At 42.2% G+C, this 21,827-nt stretch overlaps 3 protein-coding genes and 1 non-coding gene across 8 annotated transcripts in view; 2 read left to right on the forward strand and 2 right to left on the reverse strand.

The window, feature by feature from the left end:
- The window catches only part of ERICH5 (glutamate rich 5), a 31,285-nt gene extending 28,842 nt beyond the window's left edge, over positions 1 to 2,443 (reverse strand). The window contains exons 1-2 of the mRNA XM_028112689.2: positions 1,641 to 2,443; positions 1,410 to 1,512 (exon numbers count right to left, since the gene is read on the reverse strand). The gene's annotated coding sequence lies outside the window, so the exon portion shown is untranslated. The remainder of the gene's footprint in view (positions 1 to 1,409; positions 1,513 to 1,640) is intronic.
- Positions 2,444 to 2,460: 17 nt separating this feature from the next.
- Positions 2,461 to 5,510, forward strand: RPL30 (ribosomal protein L30). The gene is made up of 5 exons (XM_028112710.2): positions 2,461 to 2,563; positions 2,671 to 2,722; positions 2,996 to 3,141; positions 4,557 to 4,687; positions 5,413 to 5,510. The coding sequence occupies exons 2-5, from the start codon at positions 2,702 to 2,704 to the stop codon at positions 5,460 to 5,462; spliced, it is 348 nt and encodes a 115-aa protein (XP_027968511.1). The 5' UTR covers positions 2,461 to 2,563; positions 2,671 to 2,701; the 3' UTR covers positions 5,463 to 5,510.
- LOC114216945 (small nucleolar RNA SNORA72) lies at positions 5,106 to 5,237 on the forward strand. Its single transcript, XR_003610882.1, has one exon. It is a non-coding gene; the product is annotated as a small nucleolar RNA SNORA72 (small nucleolar RNA).
- Positions 5,511 to 9,861: 4,351 nt separating the features above from the next.
- MATN2 (matrilin 2) overlaps positions 9,862 to 21,827 on the reverse strand; it is a 119,998-nt gene continuing 108,032 nt past the window's right edge. For 4 of the 5 annotated variants that reach the window (XM_028111238.2, XM_028111222.2, XM_088022782.1 and 1 more), the window contains 7 exons: positions 21,238 to 21,360; positions 17,259 to 17,672; positions 14,728 to 14,880; positions 13,417 to 13,488; positions 12,923 to 13,057; positions 12,439 to 12,537; positions 9,862 to 10,302 (listed from right to left, as the gene is read on the reverse strand). In XM_028111238.2, coding sequence (XP_027967039.1) covers positions 10,247 to 10,302; positions 12,439 to 12,537; positions 12,923 to 13,057; positions 13,417 to 13,488; positions 14,728 to 14,880; positions 17,259 to 17,672; positions 21,238 to 21,360 — 1,052 coding nt within the window. In that variant the 3' untranslated portion in view covers positions 9,862 to 10,246. The remainder of the gene's footprint in view (positions 10,303 to 12,438; positions 12,538 to 12,922; positions 13,058 to 13,416; positions 13,489 to 14,727; positions 14,881 to 17,258; positions 17,673 to 21,237; positions 21,361 to 21,827) is intronic. The other variant, XM_028111229.2, reaches the window with a different exon arrangement.

Consider the following 21,827-nt stretch of genomic DNA (forward strand, 5'->3'; position numbering starts at 1 on the left):
TTTGCTGCATTTGCTCTACCTACCTGTTTACCTTCATTTATTTTAGATTTTATTTACATTTATTTTAGCGATTCAAAAATAAGTTGCAGATAATCATGACACTTCATCCATATATACTTCAACATACATCTCTTTGGAATAAGGACATGACTTAAAGCAGTTACTTTTAATAATAGTAAGAGTAATCTTTTAACACAGGGGTCAGCAAACTATGGCCTGCAGGCCAAATCTCGCCAGCCACTTGATTCTGTAAATGTTTTATTGGAACACAGCTGTTATATATTGCCCGTGGCTGCTTTTGTGCTATGGCAGAACTGCGTTGTTGCCAGAGAACATATGGCCCCAAAGGCCTTAAGTATTTATTCTTTGGCTCTATAGAAAAAGTATGCCAATTCCTGCTCTACTAAATACAAGTGTCGAAAATTTTATAAAATCTTCTTGAGTCAAAAGATAGGACTGTCATTTTTGCATGCTGTTTCTTCCCCTCGTATATATAGGTTTTGTAATGTTGTGAAAGACTTTAGGTGTGGGCAGGCGGCTGTGGTAGGAAGGTTGAAGAGATGGGAGTTGGACTGATGAAGAGAACTAATATTCACCGCACATTTGTTCTGTACAAGGCCCAGTGCTAGATGCTTTATACACCATTACGTTTACTGGGATCCTCACAACAATACTATGAGGTAGACCTATTATTCTAGTTTTCTGATGAAGAAACTGAGGCTTAGGGAATTTAGACAATTTGCCCCAAGTCAAGCAGATATTAAATAGAAAAACCAAGAACCTAAGTCTGTCTCCAAAGAGATACAGCAAAATCAGTTAAGATTCTCTAAGAAGAATTCTCAAACATTCTGTGGTACATTTCATACATAAAATAAGTGCTTTGGGCTTCTCTGGCTTCCAGTACAAAACCCTATTAAGATCGTTGGGATCTTTAAAGTATAGCGAGGACACATATAGTAAGAACCAGAAACTTGTTATCGTATAGCGAAAAGCACCCCAGGAAAGTCTTATCAAGTACTTTAATCATTTAATCTCCAAAATGGGGATAATATCTACCCTGATCACTTTGAGAGAAAGTATTAAAAAGCTCTGAAAATATACGGCTCAATATAAAAGTATAAGGCTTCATTATTTAGTTTTTGTCTTTACCTAAGCAGGCATGCCTCAAACCCAACTTGGCTATCTCATTCTTTAGTTTTTTGTGTTTATTTGAAAGTAACCTTTACCCCCAGCATAGGCCTTAAACTCAGGACCCCAAGATCAAGAGTTGCATGTTGTACCAACGGAGCCAGCCAGGTGCCCCTCATTCTTTAGTTCTTTACTTCTCAAATTCTAGTATTTATAAGAATCCCCGAAGCTGCATATTAAACTGAGATTCCTATGCTCCACCAGAGATTTCTTCTACATACCTGGGTGGGGTCCAAGAGTCAGAATGCAAGGTGATTATCAGGTGATCTGGGAGCCATACTTTCAGAAATACTGCTTTCAGATATAACTGGTGTTTCGCAAGACCTATTTAAAGTCACCACTTTATTATTAAAAAGGAACTTTACATAACAATGCATGCTGTAAAATAATTCAAGTAGTACTGAAATACATAAGGTAAAAAAATGTCTTCTCATCACCCACTCTCCTCATACCTCATCCAGTGGTGAGTTTTGACGATTAGCTTTCCAGACTTGAATTTTCTATGCATATACAAACACATACATTAAGAATGATGAGCATTTGATGTTGTTTCTAATTTCTTTTGCTGTTAAAGATAATGCTGAAATAAATATCCTTGTTCACATGACTTTGAGAAACTGTTTCTGTAGGATATATTCCTAAAAGTTGACATACGATGACGGCTTACTACCTACTGGTCCAATTTTACACTTTTTGGGTACTAGTGGGAGACGCTCTGTGCTCGCTATTTTTAATGATCCGTCACTGGACATTTATATCAGGGCCCAACGTTCACAACAAAAAGATCTGTCAAAGAGATCTGTTTATTGCTCTATGAAGATTCGGCTTACAAGGTTACGCTAACACCGCCACTAAAGAGGTGAGTTTAGGGAAGTCAGCGCGGGCCGGCAACTTGGGCGAGGGCAGGGCAGGGCGCACAGTTGCTTCGGCCCGCGTGGAAGTGACGCGGAAGGGTAGACCCAGGAGCTGAGGCGCACTGGAGTCCCCTCCAAGAGCCACGGCTTCAGGATAGATGAGCTCCGCCGCACACAGACCGTGGTCCAGCCGCCGCCGCCCCTTCTCACCGTCCCTCCCGCCTCTCTCAGTCGGCTTCTCCAACTCCCGCCCGGTTCAACGTTCCCCGGTTCCTCAGTTCGCAGCTCGGAGCAACAGACTAACACAACTTTAAGGCCCGCAGCAAGAGTAAGGGTACAGGGCTGCCACCGTTCTAACCAGCCATACAAACAGCAGCAGCCAGCGGCCCTCCTCTCCTTGCCCCTCCCCTTCCGCTTGCGGCTTACTTCCGGTTCCGGCGTCCAGGCTTTGCGGTGAAGAGCTTTGCATTGTGGGAACTCTTTCCTTTCTGTCTCCCGGCCATTTTGGCGGCTGGTTTTAGGTGAGTGGGCTTTGCGGGGCCGACGTTTAGGCAGCGCGGGGATCCCGGCGCGTTGCTGTTTGGAGCTGCGATCCTAAACTTCCTGTCCTGTCCTCTGTATGTTCTAGGTTGGGGCCGTCCCGCATCTAAGGCAGGAAGATGGTGGCCGCAAAGAAGACGGTGAGTGAAACGCTCCAGGGCTGGAAGCCGATTCACGTGGAGGACTGAGTCTCGGCCCGGGGCGGGCAGATCTGAGCACACTGGGGAGACAGCATGCCCACTGGCATGGAGGGGCCCGAGAGGAAACCGAGTGGTCCTCTCAGTGACTTAGGATCCTAGACTTGGGAGGTTTATTAAAGGGCTCGACTTCCAGAAAGCTGGATGCTGTTTTGAGATGGTTAAAAAAAAAAAAAAAAAAGGCCTTAAAATCCGTGTTAAATGTTTGCTTTGTAGAAAAAGTCGCTGGAGTCGATCAACTCCAGGCTCCAGCTTGTTATGAAAAGTGGAAAGTACGTCCTGGGGTACAAGCAGACTCTGAAAATGATCAGACATGGCAAAGCGAAACTGGTCATCCTCGCCAACAACTGCCCAGCCTTGAGGTAATCGAAGGAACCTTGAGGATGTGTGTCGCCCACTGTATATTGATCGGAGTGAACACCCATGAGTGTTACCATGGGCAGTCTGGGTAGTACGAACTCGGTTTTACGTAAAATTTGTTTTACAAGCGAGCATTTGGAGAAGAATTTACGGTTTCTTCTGTGGTGGTTGGGGCTGACGGCCCCGGCCCCCCATCATGTTCTCTTATTGTGTAAGCTCATCTTTGGGAAAAATGTGTGGCAGAGGGGTAAAAACCACAGAACATCAAAGTTGGAGGGAAGCACAGACACGTTACTTGTTTCACCATGTGTTTTGTGTCCTGCCGTTTGGGTCATTTCTTTAAAATACTTCATTTTTCGAACTCGTTTTAGTGTAGAAAAGCTAAGATAAGAAAAGTTCAGGCTGGCCGTGGAGCTGCAGGTTCCTAATTCCCCAGGTTTTTGCTTGACTTCACGGTTTTGAAATTGAACTTAGTATGGAAAATAAGGTAAAGAAACTTGGACTGTGCAGAATATAAGCAGCGTGATCAGCCCCTCCAGCACATTGATTTTTCTGTGGTAATGCATAGCCTGCTCACAGGATTTTGTATAGGGTACCTGTACGTAATTGGTTTTCCTGGAGTGCTCCGTCCTCCATCCCATCCCATGGTATGGTCTTCAAGCCTATCTTCTATGGCAGTGCTTCTCAAACGTGAATGTGCACAGTTGCTGGTAATCTTGTTAAATGCGGGTTCTGATTTCATGGGTTTGGGTAGGGACCTGATATTAATTCATTTTTGACAAGCACTCAAATAACTGCTGGTCTGTGGATCATATTTTGAGTAGTGGTACTGTTCTGTTAGGACTCCCTTCAGAAGGATTTGTAAAACCTTTAATGTCCATCTACTCAATTGACACAGAAATGTTAGCTCTGTGTAAGTAATACTCCCCATCTAGGATTCAGAGCACCAGACAGAGAAATAGCTTATCTTTTAAAGATAACATGGGTTTGGATCCTGGAACCTCCACTTACTCTAATGTGCCTGAATGTCTTCATTAGTTTAAAAAGAAAAAAAAAAGGAATATATACTACTTAAGAGGTTGTTGTGGAATTATATAACATAAAGTGTCTGGTGACTAGTAATTGCTAAGTAAATACTTTGATTTCACATCCTCCTCTCTTTTCCATGAGCATAGTTATAGTCTTAAACATAGATAGTCAGAAGATGACTTGGTGATTGTCCCATTTCATATAAGGGATCAAAGGGAAGGATGGTTTGTATTGGCTAATGGATGTGGTACTTTTTTTAAAGAGTAACAACTGGTTTAGTTACTGTTGGAAAGCCTTACCAACATTAAAACTAATGACAAAAGTAGTAACATTTTATCTGTCAGTCACTTGTTATGGTATTTATTTATTTGTCTTTTGGTTTCTGAAGGAAATCTGAAATAGAATACTATGCCATGTTGGCCAAAACTGGTGTCCATCACTACAGTGGCAATAATATTGAATTGGGCACAGCATGTGGGAAATACTACAGAGTATGCACACTGGCTATCATTGATCCAGGTATGTTTTTTAAGTCCTAGAATAATTTTTTTTCCTTTATAATACAATTACAGGTATTCTTCGCTATACCAATGTCTATGGTTCCTAGGTTCAGATATTGAGAATTTGGATAGAGCAAGGGATATCCTGTAGTTTTATTTCACAGAGAATTGATAATGAGTATCAGTACATTGTAATAGTTCTTGTTATAAGTGAATTTTTTTTACTTTGAAATGAATTTTGTTTGAAGCACTTAAATAATTTAGGACCTTGGTAAAGGTGAAGTTATAAAGGTGGAGAGTAATCAGGTGAAATAGTGGAAGAGAGGAGTCCTTATTGGCTGCCTAAGAACAGATAGGTAAAATTAAGTTGAGAAGAAGTGCCTACAAATACAGATCATGTTATATTTTGAACTTAGGAGTTTTTAATTCATAAAATACCGCGAATATTCTCGCTGTTCTGATTTTGTAATAATCAGGGCAGGCTAAACATTCGCTATATTAAGACCATGCATGTGTCCCCAGACCTAGTTCTTTCCCTAGGTCTGGTTTTAACAATGCCGGTGATAAACCAAGTCTGATTATATGATGTATCATACATGGGAAGTGCCTGTGACTCAGTATCTGATTATCCTTGAGAAATGACCTCAAAGCTAGTGTCACAACCTTTGAAGATAGCCATTGCTAATTTGATGATTACCAGTTGTAATTAAATGAATTGTAAAACTGTTGTGTTTTATTTTCTAGGTGATTCTGATATCATTCGAAGCATGCCAGAACAGACTGGTGAAAAGTAAATCACGCATAATTTTTCTTTAATAAAACTGGCCACAGCTTGCACTGTATTCATTGCAGTTTTTTTCTTTATATCTTTTTGTTTCCATACACTTTCCTGAAGATAGGATTTGAGAGGATGAGGCAGTTAGATGTGGTGGCAAGACTTTTGAGTTAAGAGCTGTGTGTCCCAGTTTCTGTTTTCCTTTTTGTAAAGGGAGTGCAGAGTTCCTTTCCTCTACTAGATTTTTAAAAGATTCCAGTCTTTTAAAATTGTTGATCCTGTTGGCGTATTATATTTGAGTATGTTTGAGAGGCAGCAAAGATCAATACCCAGAATTTAACCAGAATTACAATCCCAGCCTAAATCTACAAGTCTGATTAGCAGAGAGGATTAAATGAAATACGTATTCCCCTCCCAAAATTTTGTGTGTCTGAAAAGTTCTATTGAACTTTAATAAAGAAGGATTTTTCCTAAGGGTGTGTAGTGGTTGAAGTAGAAGATCTGTACTTGGAGCACTTCAGAAGAATCCCAGATCTTCAGTAAGTGCTAAGTCCACAGTTGACCAAAGTTTGTTTTATATCATTTTATTCCTAGAAGATAAGATACACTGTAAAGTCTATTTAGCATTCAGATTTTTGGGAAACTGCATACCATGTCTCTCAGATATGTCTGATGGGAACCCTTTTCCCAAATCTGTTACTTCCTTTGGGACATTTCCAGGAGTTACTTGGGGAAAAATACTGATTTAGATATATCCTGATTTAGAGAGTCAAATGTTGCTGGTAGAGTATAGATACCTGTGCTGGGCTCTCGGGCTGCAACAGTGTCAGAAATAACCATGTCTTTTGGACTTAAGATCTTATTCAGCTCTCAGGCAGTTTTGGATAGGAGATGAGTGAGACATAATAGGAGATGAGGATGCCATCAGTATACTGTATGGAATGTCAGTGTCCAGTATTTACTGAACTTGGAGTCACAAGACTCCTTTTTAATCACTATGGAACAACCACAGATGGGTCAAATTCCCAGTTTTTTAGGTAAGGGAATAGGTTAATACTGCATGATTTTAGTTTGTGTCTGAAGTTAATCTGAGGTTGTAGATATAATTTGAAGAATAGCTGTTACCAACTGGTTTTCTTACTGGTTGTTCAGTTACTCAGTATTTTATCAGTTTGGGAGCACTACTGACATTTTTTCATGGGACAATTCTTTGTTGTGGAGGACTGGATATACTGCAGGTTATTTCTCATGGTTTTCCATGTTGTAATGATTCCCCCAAATGTTACCCCACGTTTTCAAAGTAGCATCTCCTGGTTAAGAGCCACAGAGATATGAAAATCTGTTAAATGTTCTAAAGTGCTCATATTTTCATATCCAGAGACTTGTGCCCAAGGTGTTTTAAAATGCTTAAAATTTGTCCTTGAAAAGAATTGCTTGCTGGTCTCTGATGCTATTAGTCTGTTCCATAGTTGTTAGAAATGTTTGTCTTTGGGTTAAGGAAGTTTGTGTGCTTACTTTCTACTTACTTGGTAAATTTTGCCTTTCAAATTGAGCTTGCAGCGATATGGGTTAATTTTGGATTGTTTTTCCCTCCAGGTTGACTTGTTACAATTTAATTTCTTAAGGGGTGGTCCCTGAAGAACACAATATTGCAGGTACCAGTGTAGCATTTCTTTGTAATGGTTCTGTTGCAGCACTTTTGGCTGCAGGCATTTTGGAATGATGGTTTCTGGGAAATAATTTTGTGATTTCTAGGGGCTGCTTTGTGGTGATAATATGCTATAAGGTCATTCAGCTTTTGCCTTTGTGCTTTTCGTGCACTCATTTAAGAATAAAGGAATTTAAAGTTCAGAGAAAAGGAGTTTAAAGCTTGTAGATGGGAAACCTCTCACTCATTCTGTCTTGGGACAGCTGTGATGAAGTGCTATTAAAATGCTGTCAGAATTAGAGAAAATACCACTGGCCAGGAAGATCTGGGGAGTCCTAAGTTTTAGGTATTTTTAAAATGTCATTTTCTGATTATAATCAAAGTAATGTGTTTGGCTGGGAATCTCTAATATGCGGGGGATTGCAGGAAATTCCAGCCAACTAGATTTATTCCATACTTGTACTGAGCTACCCGTTAGGTCTGGAGATAGAAATGTCCCAAAAAAGAGGCTGGTTATTGTGGAGTGTGTTAATTGCAATTGGTATGGTATCGTGGCAGGGGCAAAAGGTACGTGAAGAAACCAAACTCTAGGCTGGTCCTGAATGCAATTAGTTGGGCCTTTGGGAAGATCTGGTTCATGGAAAACAATTCTCTTTGCTTGCAAATCTTATTTCCAGCTGCCCCTTAACACTTGGGCTCCCCTTTTTGCAGTGGCATCTGGTTTCCTTCCCCCTTGCCCTCCTTTTCCAGGCCTACCCCTACATCCTCTTCTAGTCTAGATTGGGTGCCTCTGAGTTACCATAGAACTTTTATGGCATTAATCACACCTGTTTCTCACTAAGGTCCTAGAGGACAGACTCAACTTTATATCACGAGTTCAAACACCAGGGTGAATAATGACTTTTAGGGCTTAAACATTTACTTAATTCTCATTGATAATGCTTGTGGCTTTTCTAGGCCAGAATTTCATCTTCATCTTGTTGATAGTAGGTCTTGAACATCTATACATTTACTATAATTTACTACTTCCTACCTGTTTGCTTCAAAAGGTAATTTAGGAGTGGGAATCTGCCTAAGTACTTCACTTAGATAAGGTAAGCAAAGTATTCATTCATTCACTGAACATATATATAAATTACCGTCTTTGTGTCAGATATCATGGGCTGCTGAAGAATAAAAAGTGTCTAATGAGTATTTAAAATGATACTTTACTAAGTAATGTACACATTAACCCATTTAATCCTCTTGGCAATCCAGTGAGATAGTACTATTAGTCCCATTTGACAGATGAAGAAATCAAGGCTTGTAAAGGTCACCACAATAAACCTGAATGTAAAACCTTTACACCTAAGACATAACAGATAGCAAAACAAGGAAGAGGAGGAAGTATTTCAGATTTTAGACCATCTTCAAGTAAATATCTTAGATTAATATGTAAATTTGACTGATTGGTTAGAGGCCTTTGTTTCCTTTGAAGGCATTCTCCCCAAGATGAAGAACGTTGAAAACTCTATGATTAAATGTATTTAATGGCTAAAAATAAAGGGGTGGGGGGGTGCAGTCTAGAGCCACTAGAGGGAGCTGGGACTCAACAGAAAGTGAAGTACAATTGAGCCAAGGAAGCAATGCCTGAACTAGGAGTACCTCTCAGAAGGTAATGCCAACCCAAATCAGTGCTTACTAAAGCCTCTTCAGGATCAATTGGATGACTCAAATACAAATACAAACTGAAGGTTTAATACTTTAGATCACAACTCTTATATTTGGAGAGAATCATGATTTTCAGGTAAGATTGAAGCTTAAGAGATATTCTTCCCACTCTACCACACTGCCCTTTGGGAGAACTGTCTGATGAAAACACTCATCTTGAAATAGTTAAATATAAGCTTATTGAAGGTGTTCTGATTAAAAAGTATCATTTGGCCTCAAATACAGTAGCTTCCATGCAAAGGATGTCATTTTGGGGGTCTTCATTTTTGTTGTGAGATTTATTTTAGAGTGCATGAGCTGGGGAAGGGGGCAGAGGGAGAGTGAGTCCCCAAGCGGACTCCCTGCTAAGCACAGAGCCACACTAGTGGACCCCAAGATCACGGATCATGACCTGAGCTGAAACCAAGAGTCAGATGCCCCTACCTTTGGCTTTTAAAATTCATCTTTGAGTTTTACTGTCTATACATGTAGGTCTAGTGCCTTCCTTTTAAATGTATTTCTGAGGTAGGGACCACACCACAATTTTATCAGTTCCCTTTCTGATGATGATTTAGGTTATTTTCAATTTGTGACTTAGAAACTTAAGTGACATTCTTGTACGGGTCTCCTTGTGTGTATGTGCTAAAGTCCTCTAGTTAGATGCCTGTGAGGGCAGTTGCTAGAGTGCAGGCTTGTGTGCATTTTCAGTTTTACTAGGTATTGACAGATTATACTCCAAAGAGCATGCCCATTTGCATTCTCAGTAGTGTGTACAAGAGCCCCATTTTCTTCATCCTTGCCAACACTGTAGTCAGACACTAATTTTGCCAAGCTGATGGTTTTAACGTGTTTTCCAGATGGCCAGTGAGAGTCAACATCTTTTTTTTCAAATGCATATTGACCATTTCCCATATACACATACCTTGCATTCAAAGTTAACTAGGAATTTTAGGCAGAATACCATTCTCTGAAGTAGTGAATTTTAATATTGTATAAAAAAATCCAACTTGTTACACAAGTACATACGTTTTATGATTTTATGCATACATCCATATACATATATCAAGATAAAAGTCCAATACAAAAAAAATAGCTTTTTCTATAGCCAGTGTTCTACAGAAGTAAGACTGCAAACTATTTTGTAGTCAGATGAGATCGCAACACTCAAGGCAGGACAAGGCAAAAGCATATCATGTCCACAGTATGTTACAGAATATCTTGCATAGCTTGTCTTGTTCTCACTTGATGATCTCATTTTAGGGTTCTGAAGCACTTTTTCTCAAATTTAAACAAGTTAGTGTGTACTTTTCCCTTTGTGTTCTATAGCAAACCAGCTTTCTCAGTACTAGTTATGTTTTACTTTACAACTTTATAGACTTAACAATAGCCTGAGCTTTGGGGCCCAAGCCGCTTTCATTGTAACCCTTGATACAATGATGGACAAATACGTAGAGCATTTCGGATCTTCATCTGTATCTCAGCCGATTTTCCAGGGCTTCCATCCTTTGTGTCATTTCTTCTAGTGACTCTCAAATTAAGGAAGAGGAATCTGAATTGTCTATTTTTACATTCAAATACAACTTGATTTAGCTACATAAAAATCTGTCCTGAAAGATACAAGCCTTTGGATTTTCCCTTTTGGAAAAATTTTTAAACTCTGACTTGAAGGTTTATAGTAAGCCATTTAACACATGCTATCAAGACCATAAATCTCTTGGGGTGCCTGGGTGGCTCATCAGTTAAGTGTCAGCCTTTGGCTCAGGTCATGACCTCAGGTTCCTGGGATCAAGCCCCACGTCAAGCCCCACATTGGGCTCCCTGCTCAGTGGGGAGCTTGCTTCTCCCTCTCCCTCTGCCTACTGCTCCCCCTGCTTGTGCTCTCTCTCTCTCAAATAAATAAAATCTTAAAAAAAAAAAAAAAAGACTACAAATCTTTCAGGTTAAATTTTTTTTTCAGGTTAAATATTTTTTTAACAGAGAAATAGTTAAAATTATTTTTTGAAAGAGAATGTGTGCATGGGAGAAAGGGGCGGGGTGGGGGGAGAGGGAGAGAGAGAATCCCAAGCAGGCTCCACCTCTAGCACAGAGCCCGGGGTGGGGCCCGATCTCCCAACCCTCAGATCACGACCTGAGTCGAAATCGAGTCAGAGGCTTAACCAACGGAGCCACCCAGGTGCCCCAAAATTCTTAAACCTTTTTCTAATTCTACTCACACCTATCTTGCTTGTAAATTAGTTTGCCATAACATACCTTTAGAAGCCAGAAATGACAGTTTTGGGAATGTAGTGAAGAGAAGTATTGGGCCTTAATAAGAGATGATGTCACAAGAGAAAAGAGATGGGGCAGTTTTCACCTGGGAGGCCAGATAGGGCCAAAGGGTAGCAGCCTTGAAGACTTCTGACCTGTGCTCTTTTATCTATAACGTCCTTCGTCTTGGGAAGCAGAGCCTCAGAAATGGGGTGGGAAAAGGGAGAGGAGAGGGGCATTAGAACAAGCATCTGTTTTCATGTAAGCTCTGTAATACCCTCCACCAGTCCCCTTGGCAGAATGAGAGCCTGGATCCGTCACCTCCATTAACCACTGTCAGATTATTTTACTTAGGGGAGCATATTTCCAGCTTTCAGAAAGGGAGTTGCTACATCTGTTCCTTATGATAGAAACCCATTGGCACAGAGAGAGTTCGGAATTGAACCTTTTCCCCGAGGCTAGTTGATGGAGTTGAGGTAGATATGAGCCAGCGCTAGTAAGCTCACTGTAATTCAGAGTTCAGAGCAGCGGGCAGTTAGGGAAACACTGAATCCTAATTTCTCCATTATCTCAAAGCATTCCTTTTATGTGTAATATTGGTTTAATGAATCACTGGATTCTGCTGTCCCTTGATGGAATGTTTCATCTTAGAGTATTGATATAAAAGATCATTGCTGCCAAACAAACAAAAAACCCCAGTCCTCTAGAAACCACATGCTTACCAGCTATGGCTGCAATGTGGCTTGGGGCCAAAAGAAAGGTTTGGAATTTATTTTATTATTTTTTAATTTTCTTTTTTGAAGATTTTATTTATTTATTTGACAGAGAGACACAGGGAGAGAGGGAACACAAGCAGGGGGAGTGGGAGAGGGAGAAGCAGGCCTCCTGCGGAGCAGGGAGCCTGATGCGGGGCTCAATCCCAGGACCCTGAGATCATGACCTGAGCTGAAGGCAGACGCTTAACGACTGAGCCACCCAGGCGCCCCCAAAAGGTTTGGAATTTAGATGGCAGTTTGAAACTCATCATTCTACGTTCTTTGCCTAGACTTACTATACCTCTGATGGAGATCAGACCTGGTACATATCCTCCTTTTCTTCCCAGCAGAGAGGAAGTTAAATTTTAAATCTATTTTCTTCTTTACTTTGCATACTGACTGGCTGGCCTCACTGCTAAACCCCTAGAACAGCAGAGAGCAACCAAATGCTTGACCCAAGCTTGCCACGAAGCTTGGCTTGCCCTTGGCCTTCAAACACCTAGCAGGTTGCTTAAGAAAAAAGCCTTTCTAGGAGTTCACTACTCTTGGCTTTATGGAAATAACTTCATTTAAGACATACCCACAGGGACAGTATTTGTGAAGTCTGGTGAAATTCTTCGCATCACACACACAAGCATAGTATTAGGAAAGGATATAGCGTTGTGTTAACTTTCTCACTTCTTCATTTGCAAGGTTCTGGAACATGATAAGGTTTTCACATTTGCATTGATCGTGTTTTTCTTCCAAAGGACTTCCTGAGAAAGCACATGGAAAGTGTTCACTCACCTCTGTAACTCACCAGACTTCCCAGATGCGTAATAATAAGACTGAATCAGCATAGGGGAGAAACCAAAATGAAAGAAATGTTCAACTTTTTCCACGCAGCCAGATCCAGTAAATTCCAGGAGAGGGCTGCATGGGCTTCCAACACTGAGAGTTGCCGTTAGAGTGGACTGCAGTGAAGGCTACTCCAGTTTCTTTCAGTTAATTTTTCTAGTTCTCATTTCACTTAAGCCCTTCTCTTTTCCCCTTTCCCATCTCCTACTTCCTCCTTTCCTTTCCTCCCTGCAGCTGAGTCTGGTTGGCAAGCTAAGAGGCTGGTATCAAGCCACCTGGTAGCAATACTGTATTTGGAATTACCTGAAGATTTTGTTGAATGGAAAAGTTTTTGTGTGGATTGTGAAACATTGTCTTCTTCAAACAGATACCGGTGTTGCACTGCAAAATTAGAACAGGAAAGTAGGTCTCGGATATTTATGGTGACTGGCTCAGATTCTGTAAAGAGAAAGAAAACTGAAGTCAAACCTGCTTAACACAGTTGTGCTTATAACAAGCCATCAGCAGTCAGAGTAACGTACTTCGTATTCCTAGCTGTGGTACAAGCTTTACTTTGGGACATACTGTGGCAAAAGACTTGTCAGTAGAGAGAGGCTATTACCAAATATGGCTTAAAGTATAGAGTAAATGTTTCCTATCTGATTGAGGAAAAAAAGCCATAGTTAACATAATTCAAATCTTACTGACTTTCACATCTTTATGACTTTTGTCTGGGGGAAACCATGCTGGAAGCATCCACCAAAGGTTCTAGAAACACTGCTTTTTAAAAGTTACCTGTTGGCTTTTTAGAATTTTACCTGTTGGCTGGTGGCTCCTCTTCGGCAGTTCGCCTGCTGGGGAGTCCTGACTTCCATCAGAGTCTTCCAGAGCTGAGAGGGAAAAGATGACCAACCGGAGTGATAATTGTCTGCATGCATGTGTGTGCTTTAGGAAACTCCTCCCAGACCAGCTCCCCACCTACCTGGTCTCACCCAGGGTGTTTTGGTTTTATTTGGTAACACCAGTTTCAAAAAAGCAATTGGTTTCCAGGGTAATCCAAGACACCGCTAGGGCCATTCTCTAGTAAGAGAAACCTGGACCCCTTAAGTGCCTCTTAGTTAAGAATGCCCCCCTAGGGGTGCCTGGGTGGCTCAGTTGTTAAGCATCTGCCTTCGGCTCAGGTCATGGTCCCAGGGTCCTGGGATCGAGCCCCACATCAGGCTCCCTGCTCCGCAGGAAGCCTGCTTCTCCCCCTCCCGCTCCCCCTGCTTGTGTTCCCTCTCTCGCTGTGTCTCTCTCTGTCAAATAAATAAATAAATAATCTTTAAAAAAAAAAAAAAGAATGCCCCCCCTTAATGTCATGCCTAGAAGGTGGGGTGGGAGAAAGGTTCACGTTGACGAAGGACTAAAGCTGCAGGGACAACACCTCCATGAGGCATTTCAGCTTGAAGGAACCGGCCTAGAGGTGAAATCTCTCCTCGCATTAGAAGTTTGAAAGGCCTTCCCTCCCCATCCCCCTCCCTCATTGTTCTTTCCTGCAGAGGAGTAAAACACATCACTTCGCTTGGGGTTTGACTGGTGACTGAACCTGGGACAGGAGTAGGGAGCCGGGGCAGAGGTGCTCTATGTGAGCATCCTGGCCCAATGAGATTAGCATGGAGAGCTCTGGGACAGAACAAAATCTAGATTCTAAAGGGCAGGCTTGTGTTCTGTAAACAAAGCACTCTTTGCAGCCACGTGTTCCTTACATTTGAAAGGACTACCCTCCCTTTCCCCCCCAATTACAGGCATCTCCTGAAATCGCACCTCAGCTCTGTGACATGTATAATGTTTGTGTCTTAGTTAAACGATCGTTTCTATAGGGGTTTCGTGGGGATTAAGTATGCTGGTGTGTCAAAATCTTTATCACACTGCCGAGCCCAGAGTAAATGCTCATGCAGTGCTAGCTATTAATTTCGTCTTTTCTCTCTCCTGTTCCCCTTTTTGTGCATAGTGTTTGCAGGCATTACTGGCCCCGAGCACCAGGGAGGCGCTTTTCTGAGCACTTGGGAGGAATATGTTGAGAATTTCTCATCCAAGGGTTCATGCTGCCCTGTGTGAAGAGCTCTCCTCGAGGTTGGCTACAGTACCTTCACATATGCCCTTCTTTAGTTTTTCACTTATCTCTCCCATCGTGCTGAAGTCTTCGGCATAGAAGAGATGCTTGTCTGTGGGCTCAGAGGCAATCTCTTGTAGTTCTTCCTCAATAGCTTTTCCTACCCCAACAGCATACATAGTTATGCCTAAATTGCAGAGCAAATGAAGAACAAGGTAGTTAGAGCTGTGTTCCCAGGGTCTGGAAGTTGTGTGAACCGCACCTAAAGTCAGGTAGATGTTAGGTGGTGTGACTTGAAGGGTCCAGGTCAACCTCCCTTTATCTTTCTACCATTTTTATTTTGGCCCTGTGAACAAAAGAGGGGGTTCCAATAAGGGGAAGGTGAGGCATCTAGGGGAGGTTGGGAGCTAGACCACCAACCTGTTGCTCAGCTCTGGGCAAGGTCATTGAACAAACCTTCAACTTTTGCCTGAATTAGCCTTGGGGATAAAGTAGAAAAAAGCACCATCTTACTGCTTACTAAATGGGAATCTCTTCTGGGAGAATTCTAAGAAGCAGGTCAATTTTTATGACCTTCTAACCTAGTTTCTACTTCTCAAAGGTACAGGATAGGAACCTTTAACGATGGGGGGGTGGGTGCAGGTCAAGCTGCATTCTACCCACTTCTCTTGAAAGACAAAGCCTTATGAGGAGGTGCTGAGCTGAAAAGGAAAATCTGCAGACCACTGGAAATCCCCCATGTCAGAAAGAAAGAATAAACCCAAGTAACAACCTTAGATATCAACAGAGATATGAGATTGCTCCAAAAGCTTTTCTAAACAACAGAAGTCATTAGACTCCCTTCCTGCATATATGCTTCGCTTGAAAGTAAAACACAGTAAGAACTTAAATTCTCCTTCATTTTCAAAATTTTTTAGCACTGATAATCTTGTTCTGGCTAATTCATTAGGCTGGATTTTAAAAATACACATAAAAATGGCTCTTTAAGCCAAGGGGCAAGAGTTATGCCTTGTTCTAAGTCTGTGTAGGGTCAATAGGCAAGTTCAACATATTTGTCTGGGAGCCCAGTGACTTCATGCAAACTTCCTAAAAAGGATAACTACTATTTTAAGATTATATTAGCTATGTGTAGGGGTAATTAAATTCATCAGAGGATGTCACTTCAAGTAAATTTTGTTCATTTTGGAACCAAATAAACATCAGTTTCTTCTACCACCTGCTCTTGGGCTATTGGTGGAAATCTGAATGGGGGAAAGAGTAAGGTAGACCGATTTCAATGAAACAAATAAAAGGAGACAAGATACTTCCCTCAGTACACTTTAAAAATGCAGGCTAGGCGGGTTAATGGGTTTGATGTCAGCTCTCAAGCTGGTTTGGAAGCAAAAGAACTGGGTATGGCAGCCATTTTTACAGTCCACTCAGAGGATTCAGAACAGGACACTTTTGTGGCTACTATTCTATTGGGCTAGAGAAAAAGGTGTCAATAATGAGGTAAACAATATCAGTAAAACGGACTCCTTCACAAACAGTGAATGTCAGTGTGAGCCAGCCTTTCTGTGAGGAGGAATGGAGTTCACTAATGGGATTGCTAGTACTTTCTCTCCTTGTTCATTTACTCAGCAAGTATTAGTCACACATGGACTACATGCCAGGCCTGGTCTAGGCACTGGGCCCATAACATCTTAGACGAAGCCCTGGTCTGCATACCCTTTCCCCACTCATAGGACTTGCTAAAGCAATGTACCCTCTACAAGTTTTGAAGAAAGTAGCTTTCAAGCAAATTGCTTCAAAACCTCAGGTTCTCTCATTTCCCCAAGGAATCCAGTCACTTTGCCTTACTCTAGCTCTACCAACCATCCTAGCTTTTGGGTTTCCTTTTCTGAGGGCCATGCTCCCCTGCCACGGTCCGCATCTATGCACAACTAAAGTAACTTCCAGTCCTCCCCTCCCCCACATTATACACAAGTCAGGCAAACCTCAGAGAACAGGCTTTGCTTTCCTGAGTAACAACTTAGTCATAATCTCTTCCAACATTTTGACTTTCTCAAAAGCTAACTTTTGCCTCCTCCAACCACAAGGGTATTTGCTATCATAAAGCTATTGCGCTTTCAGAGTGTTCACCTGAAGCACTGGTTTAAAAAAAAAAAAAGTATCAGTAAAAGTTCTTCCCATCAAGCATCTATTTTTACCAAACTCTTCAGATCACTCGAAAGCAACCAGACCAGTGTTTGGGAACGGTTGTGTCTTCATCTGTGGTTAAAGAGCACGTGCAGAGTCGCTCCTCTCCACTGGAGGTCACTTGCTGGCCAGGAAATCGCCCGTGTGGTGGGTGTAGACTACCAACCAGCGCAGTCAGCGGGACTCATCCCTCCCAGGGCCAGTAACTCCCGCGGGGCCCTTTACGGCCTCTAGGTGGCAGTGCAGGAAAGGGGTATCCGCGCTTGACAGGCAGCCTCTCCCAAAGCTCAGAGACTCTCACCCATGGCCTGACCACCTCTGACCACCCAGTGAGTTTGAGAAACCTGACCCTTGAGTGACGTACACCACATCTCCATCCCTTATTACCATTGGCCTGGGCTTTACTGGCCCACTCTGAGACATCATCCTGAGCTCGTCCATCCGTGAACACGATGGCCACTCTGGGCACCCGTGTGGAGAGAGGTCTGGCCCCTTCTACTTGGGTGAAACTTCTCTCAAACATGTGTTTCAGGGCCAGCCCCGTCATGGAGCCCTTGCCCATGTATTTCATGTGGGCCACGGCCTTCTTCATGTCTTTGGCCGAGTTGAAGTTCCTCAGGGTAAACTCTGTGCGGACCTGCGTGGAGTACTGGAGCAGCCCCACTCGAGCGGCTTTGGGGGAAACCGCCAAGGAATCTATAATGCCAGCGACAAACTGCTTCACAATCTCAAAATTCTCTTCTCCGAGGCTCTTGGATCCATCGATCACAAAGACCAGGTCAATTGGGCCTTCAGTGCATCCTACAGGAAGGAAAGGAAAGTTGAGATGGTCAAATGACCAAAACTCACTTAGAGTAGAAGACAAGTATGCTTCAGTTGGAGGCAGAACCACTTTGGAGAACCACCTTGGTTCTTTAGAGAATACACAGGATGGACGGAAGGGGTTGGGAGAGTCACGAGTCACAATAATTTTCACATTTGCCTTTCTCGGTGGCTTGTTAAATTGATAAAAAGAGTATTTTTCACAAGCAAAATCACACAACAGAGGTACAGATTGTCAGGGAAACCGGGCCCACACTGTACTCTGGGTCACTGACAGCCAAGTCTGCGAGGGACTATGTGTAGAGTACCCTGTAGGGCCTGACAGCACCCAAAAGATTCCTACAACTTCACTCCAGGAGGGTGACATCACCCCAGTGGGGGCATTCTGACAGACGGCAGAGAAGGAAATTCTTAAATTCAGTTCAGTAATCATCTCTTCCAGAGAGCTTTCCTAGTCATCCATCTTGTATTTGTGACTCTCTGTGTACTCCTAACAACTACTAATTTATTCGACAAAAATTGGCTTCTGGAGCACCTGCTTCATGCAAGGCAGTAGGCACAGCAGGATTGCAATAGGGACCGAGGCAAAATCCCTGACTTGACGTTGCTTCCAGCCCCTCGGAGTCGGTTAGCCCAACACCCCGCACACTGGCTACCTGATTACATGCCCGTCTCTCTGCTCTGCTAGTTCCTCCTCAGCAAGGACCACGTCTCATTCGCTTCTGTGCCCCCAGACCTGGCACACACAAGTGGTTCAATAAATGCTTGTGGATGGAATAAGTGAAGGACGTGGTGTCCTTTAGGTAGCCTACCTGTAAGTACCCCACTGACCTATTCAAGCTTAGACATGAATCATCACTGCAAATTCTTTATCTATTCGGAAGCTCTTCAAGCAACTCAGACGGCTGACAGGAAGGCTCTGTGCCAATACTTAGGCAATCTGGGTGTGGACAGACTTTTCGTTATTTAGGGCTGTGTAAAAAAATGTACAGATTCCCAAATGAATGATCTCATTTCAAACAGCCTACACATGTGACATAATGCTCTCTTTTAGACATCAAGTAGCTGTCTAATTTTTGAAAGTGGAGCACAATGATATAAGCAAGTAAGGACACACAAAAGCCAAATTATTTCTGTGCGTGGCCCCCAAATAACATGCTAACGTGTGTGTGTGTGTGTGTGTGTGTGTGTGTGTGTGTGTGTGTGTGTGTGTGTGTCTTGTTGGGTTGAATTCTTCTCTCTCTCCATTAAGTACTTGTTCCTATTATTCAACTTATTGATTGTTTATTAGCAAAAGAGGAAAAGGCCAAGTCAGAGCCGCATTTACATTCAAAGCCTGTACTTGAATGAAAAAAATTAGACTCTCAGGCAGCATGTACATGGCTCTCCAGCAGATTGCAGAAATACTGGAATAATTGTCCAGCAGTAGGTCTGTTTTCTCCTCTTCCCCACACACTCTCTTCTTACAGAACAGAATCAGTCCTTGCAGCCTCTCTGCAGAGAGAGGCACAAAAGGCTTCTCGGGGAAATAAGGATGCTGGAGAGAGTGGAAGAATGTCAGCACAAGAAGGACCAGACTTCTGCTCTCAGGCCCAGGAAGAATGATAACTCCCTTGCTGGTTCCTTGTTTGCAGGAGGGTTGCTCCAACTGTACTTGGGCATTTTCTTTTTGTAGTTAAGGAGACCAGTGGGTCTGTGATTTGCCTTCAGAACTTCATTTTCACAGAGTTCCAGAATTTCAGGGTTGGAGAAGACCTTTAAAGGTCATTAGTACCGCCCTCCTTTTGCTTACGTCTTTGTAATATCCCTACCCAGGAGCCATTCGGCCTGGCCCCGAACGCCCCTCCTGATGGACAGCTCATCACCTCGCCAGTAAAGCCCCATCTCTGGACATCTCTGCTGTTGCTGGTTACAAGAGCTACCATTTGTCAAGCAGTTGGTATGTGCCAGCATTGAGCTAAGCCCCTTTAAATACATGGTCTCCTTTATTCCTCATGATGATTCTGTGAGGCGTTATCCTCATATTATAGATGAAGAAACTGAGACTCAGAGAGTTAAATAATTTGTCCAAGGTCACACAGGTATTATGAATCGGGGTTGAAGTCCAGGTCTGTCTGACCCGAAGTTCATGATCTTAACTAACGAATTACACAGCTTCCCTGAAAGTGTCTTTGTCCTCATGCTGAGCTGCAGTTTCTCCCTACTGTTCCTTCCTTCCCCAGGGGTGTCATATAAATCACTAATGAAGTGACTGTCACTTTGGTATTGGAATGGCACCTCAAGTCTTTTTCTACAAAGATCCCCAATTTCTTCCTTTATTTTTCACTTGACATCGTACCGAACTTCCTAAATCTTGCTTGTCATTATCCTTTTCCTTAAAATATTTTTTCTAAAAAACAATGCATGCACATGGAACAGAATTTAAACATCACAAAAGTATATATGTATGTATGTGTGTATCCATATGTTTATATAATACAAATAGAAGTGGAATTGCCTTTAAAATATTGCCAAACTGCCCTCCTAAATGTACTGATTCAGACACCCAGGGATATATTTATAACTGCCTATTAAAATATACCTTTGTCAACATAAGGAATCATCAACCTTTTTGATCTCTGATAACAGGTTTTAAAAAAAGATATCATAGCTTTAATCTCTCACTATATATGTTCTCTTTTTTAAAAATGGCTTTAGGACACCTGGGTGGCTCAGTTGGTTGAGCCTCTGCGTTTGGCTCAGGTCACGATCCCAGAGTCCTGGGATCGAGCCCCACATCAGGTTCCTTGCTCAGTGGGAAGCCTGCTTCTCCCTCTGCCTGCTGATCCCCCGGCTTGTGCTCTCTCTTGCTTGCTCTCCCTCTCTGACAAATAAATAAATAAATAAAATCTTAAAAGAATAAAAGTAAAAATGGTTTTTATGTTTGATGTCATGTTTAGAAAGGTCTTCTCTACTCTGAGATTACAAAGTAATTTTCTTAAGATTTTTTTCTGCTACTTTGAAGGGCTTTTTTAATGCTTAAACTTAGATCTAGGGGCACCTGGGTGGCTCAGTCATTAAGCTTCTGCCTTTGGCTCAGGTCATGGTCCCGGGGTCCTGGGATCGAGCCCTGCATCGGGCTCCCTGCTCGGCGGGAAGCCTGCTTCTCCCTCTCCCACTCCCCCTGCTTGTGTTCCCTCTCTTGCTGTGTCTCTCTCTGTCAAATAAATAGATAAAATCTTTAAAAAAAATAAAAAATAAACTTAGATCTATCTCTTTCTTCCTAAAATGTAATGCCCAGAACTGAACGTAATTCTCCAGTACAGAGCAGAGGACAAATCTTGCCTCTCTCATTCCAGATATGCTTATTCAGCCTAAGATCACTCCAGCCCTTTGGCGGATAGTGAACTTACTATCAACTAAAACCAAAAGTTTTTCCACAGGTGCCTCAGTTAAGCTCCATTATGGGAGAAGCAGAGGTGAGGGATTTGTTTCCTGAAAATACTCCAAAGAGCGATTGCTCCCAACTCAAATTCAAGCAGAAAGCCAAGTTCAGATCACTTACTCTTGCACCGTCTTCCATCCTCAGCTAGAACAAATCCCTCTGAGCATTTGCAGATGTAGGAGTTGCCACGATTAACACAAATATGTTCACAGCCGTGGTACGTCGATTTGCAGACATCCTTCCCTGAGGGAAATACAGGGAGATGAGCAACTCCATCCGTGCAGGAATGAGCTGGACTGAATGGTCATGTCGGGACAGATCAAAGAATTAATCCATTTTTAAAAAACCCATCTCTGTTTAAACTTTCTCTTATAATATGCCCTTTTTTTCATTCTAATACTCAGGACAGGGCATGGGAAGGGAGAAGCTCCTCTCAGAAAGCCCCAGCCCCCACAAGCCTGAATGGTAAGATGGATGATCGGGTATCCTGTATTTATTAATTTTTAGAATTATTTGATGTTGCCTTGGGTTTTGATTTTCCCAAGCTACTGACTTTTTCCCATAGACATCCCAAACACTCCAGTTTCAATTAATGAACATTTCTCATGTGTGAGGTACTTTAAATGCTTCAGAGTAGTTACAGCCCTCCAATCTTCACAACATCTTTTGAGAAGACTAAAGCAAGAATAATTATATCCAGCGTATACATG

This window comes from Eumetopias jubatus, unplaced genomic scaffold, assembly GCF_037043125.1.
Source record: "Eumetopias jubatus isolate StellerSeaLion01/CBP00866 unplaced genomic scaffold, mEumJub1_p1.0 scaffold_4, whole genome shotgun sequence".
Classification (NCBI taxonomy): Eukaryota; Metazoa; Chordata; class Mammalia; order Carnivora; family Otariidae; genus Eumetopias; species Eumetopias jubatus.

Excerpts from the sequence above, each read along its gene's own strand:
- RPL30 (XM_028112710.2), top strand. The coding sequence starts at position 2,702 with ATGGTGGCCGCAAAGAAGACG. Across the intron at positions 3,142-4,556 it reads AACAACTGCCCAGCCTTGAG|GAAATCTGAAATAGAATACT; the intron begins GTAATCGAAGGA and ends TGGTTTCTGAAG. Across the intron at positions 4,688-5,412 it reads ACTGGCTATCATTGATCCAG|GTGATTCTGATATCATTCGA; the intron begins GTATGTTTTTTA and ends TTTATTTTCTAG.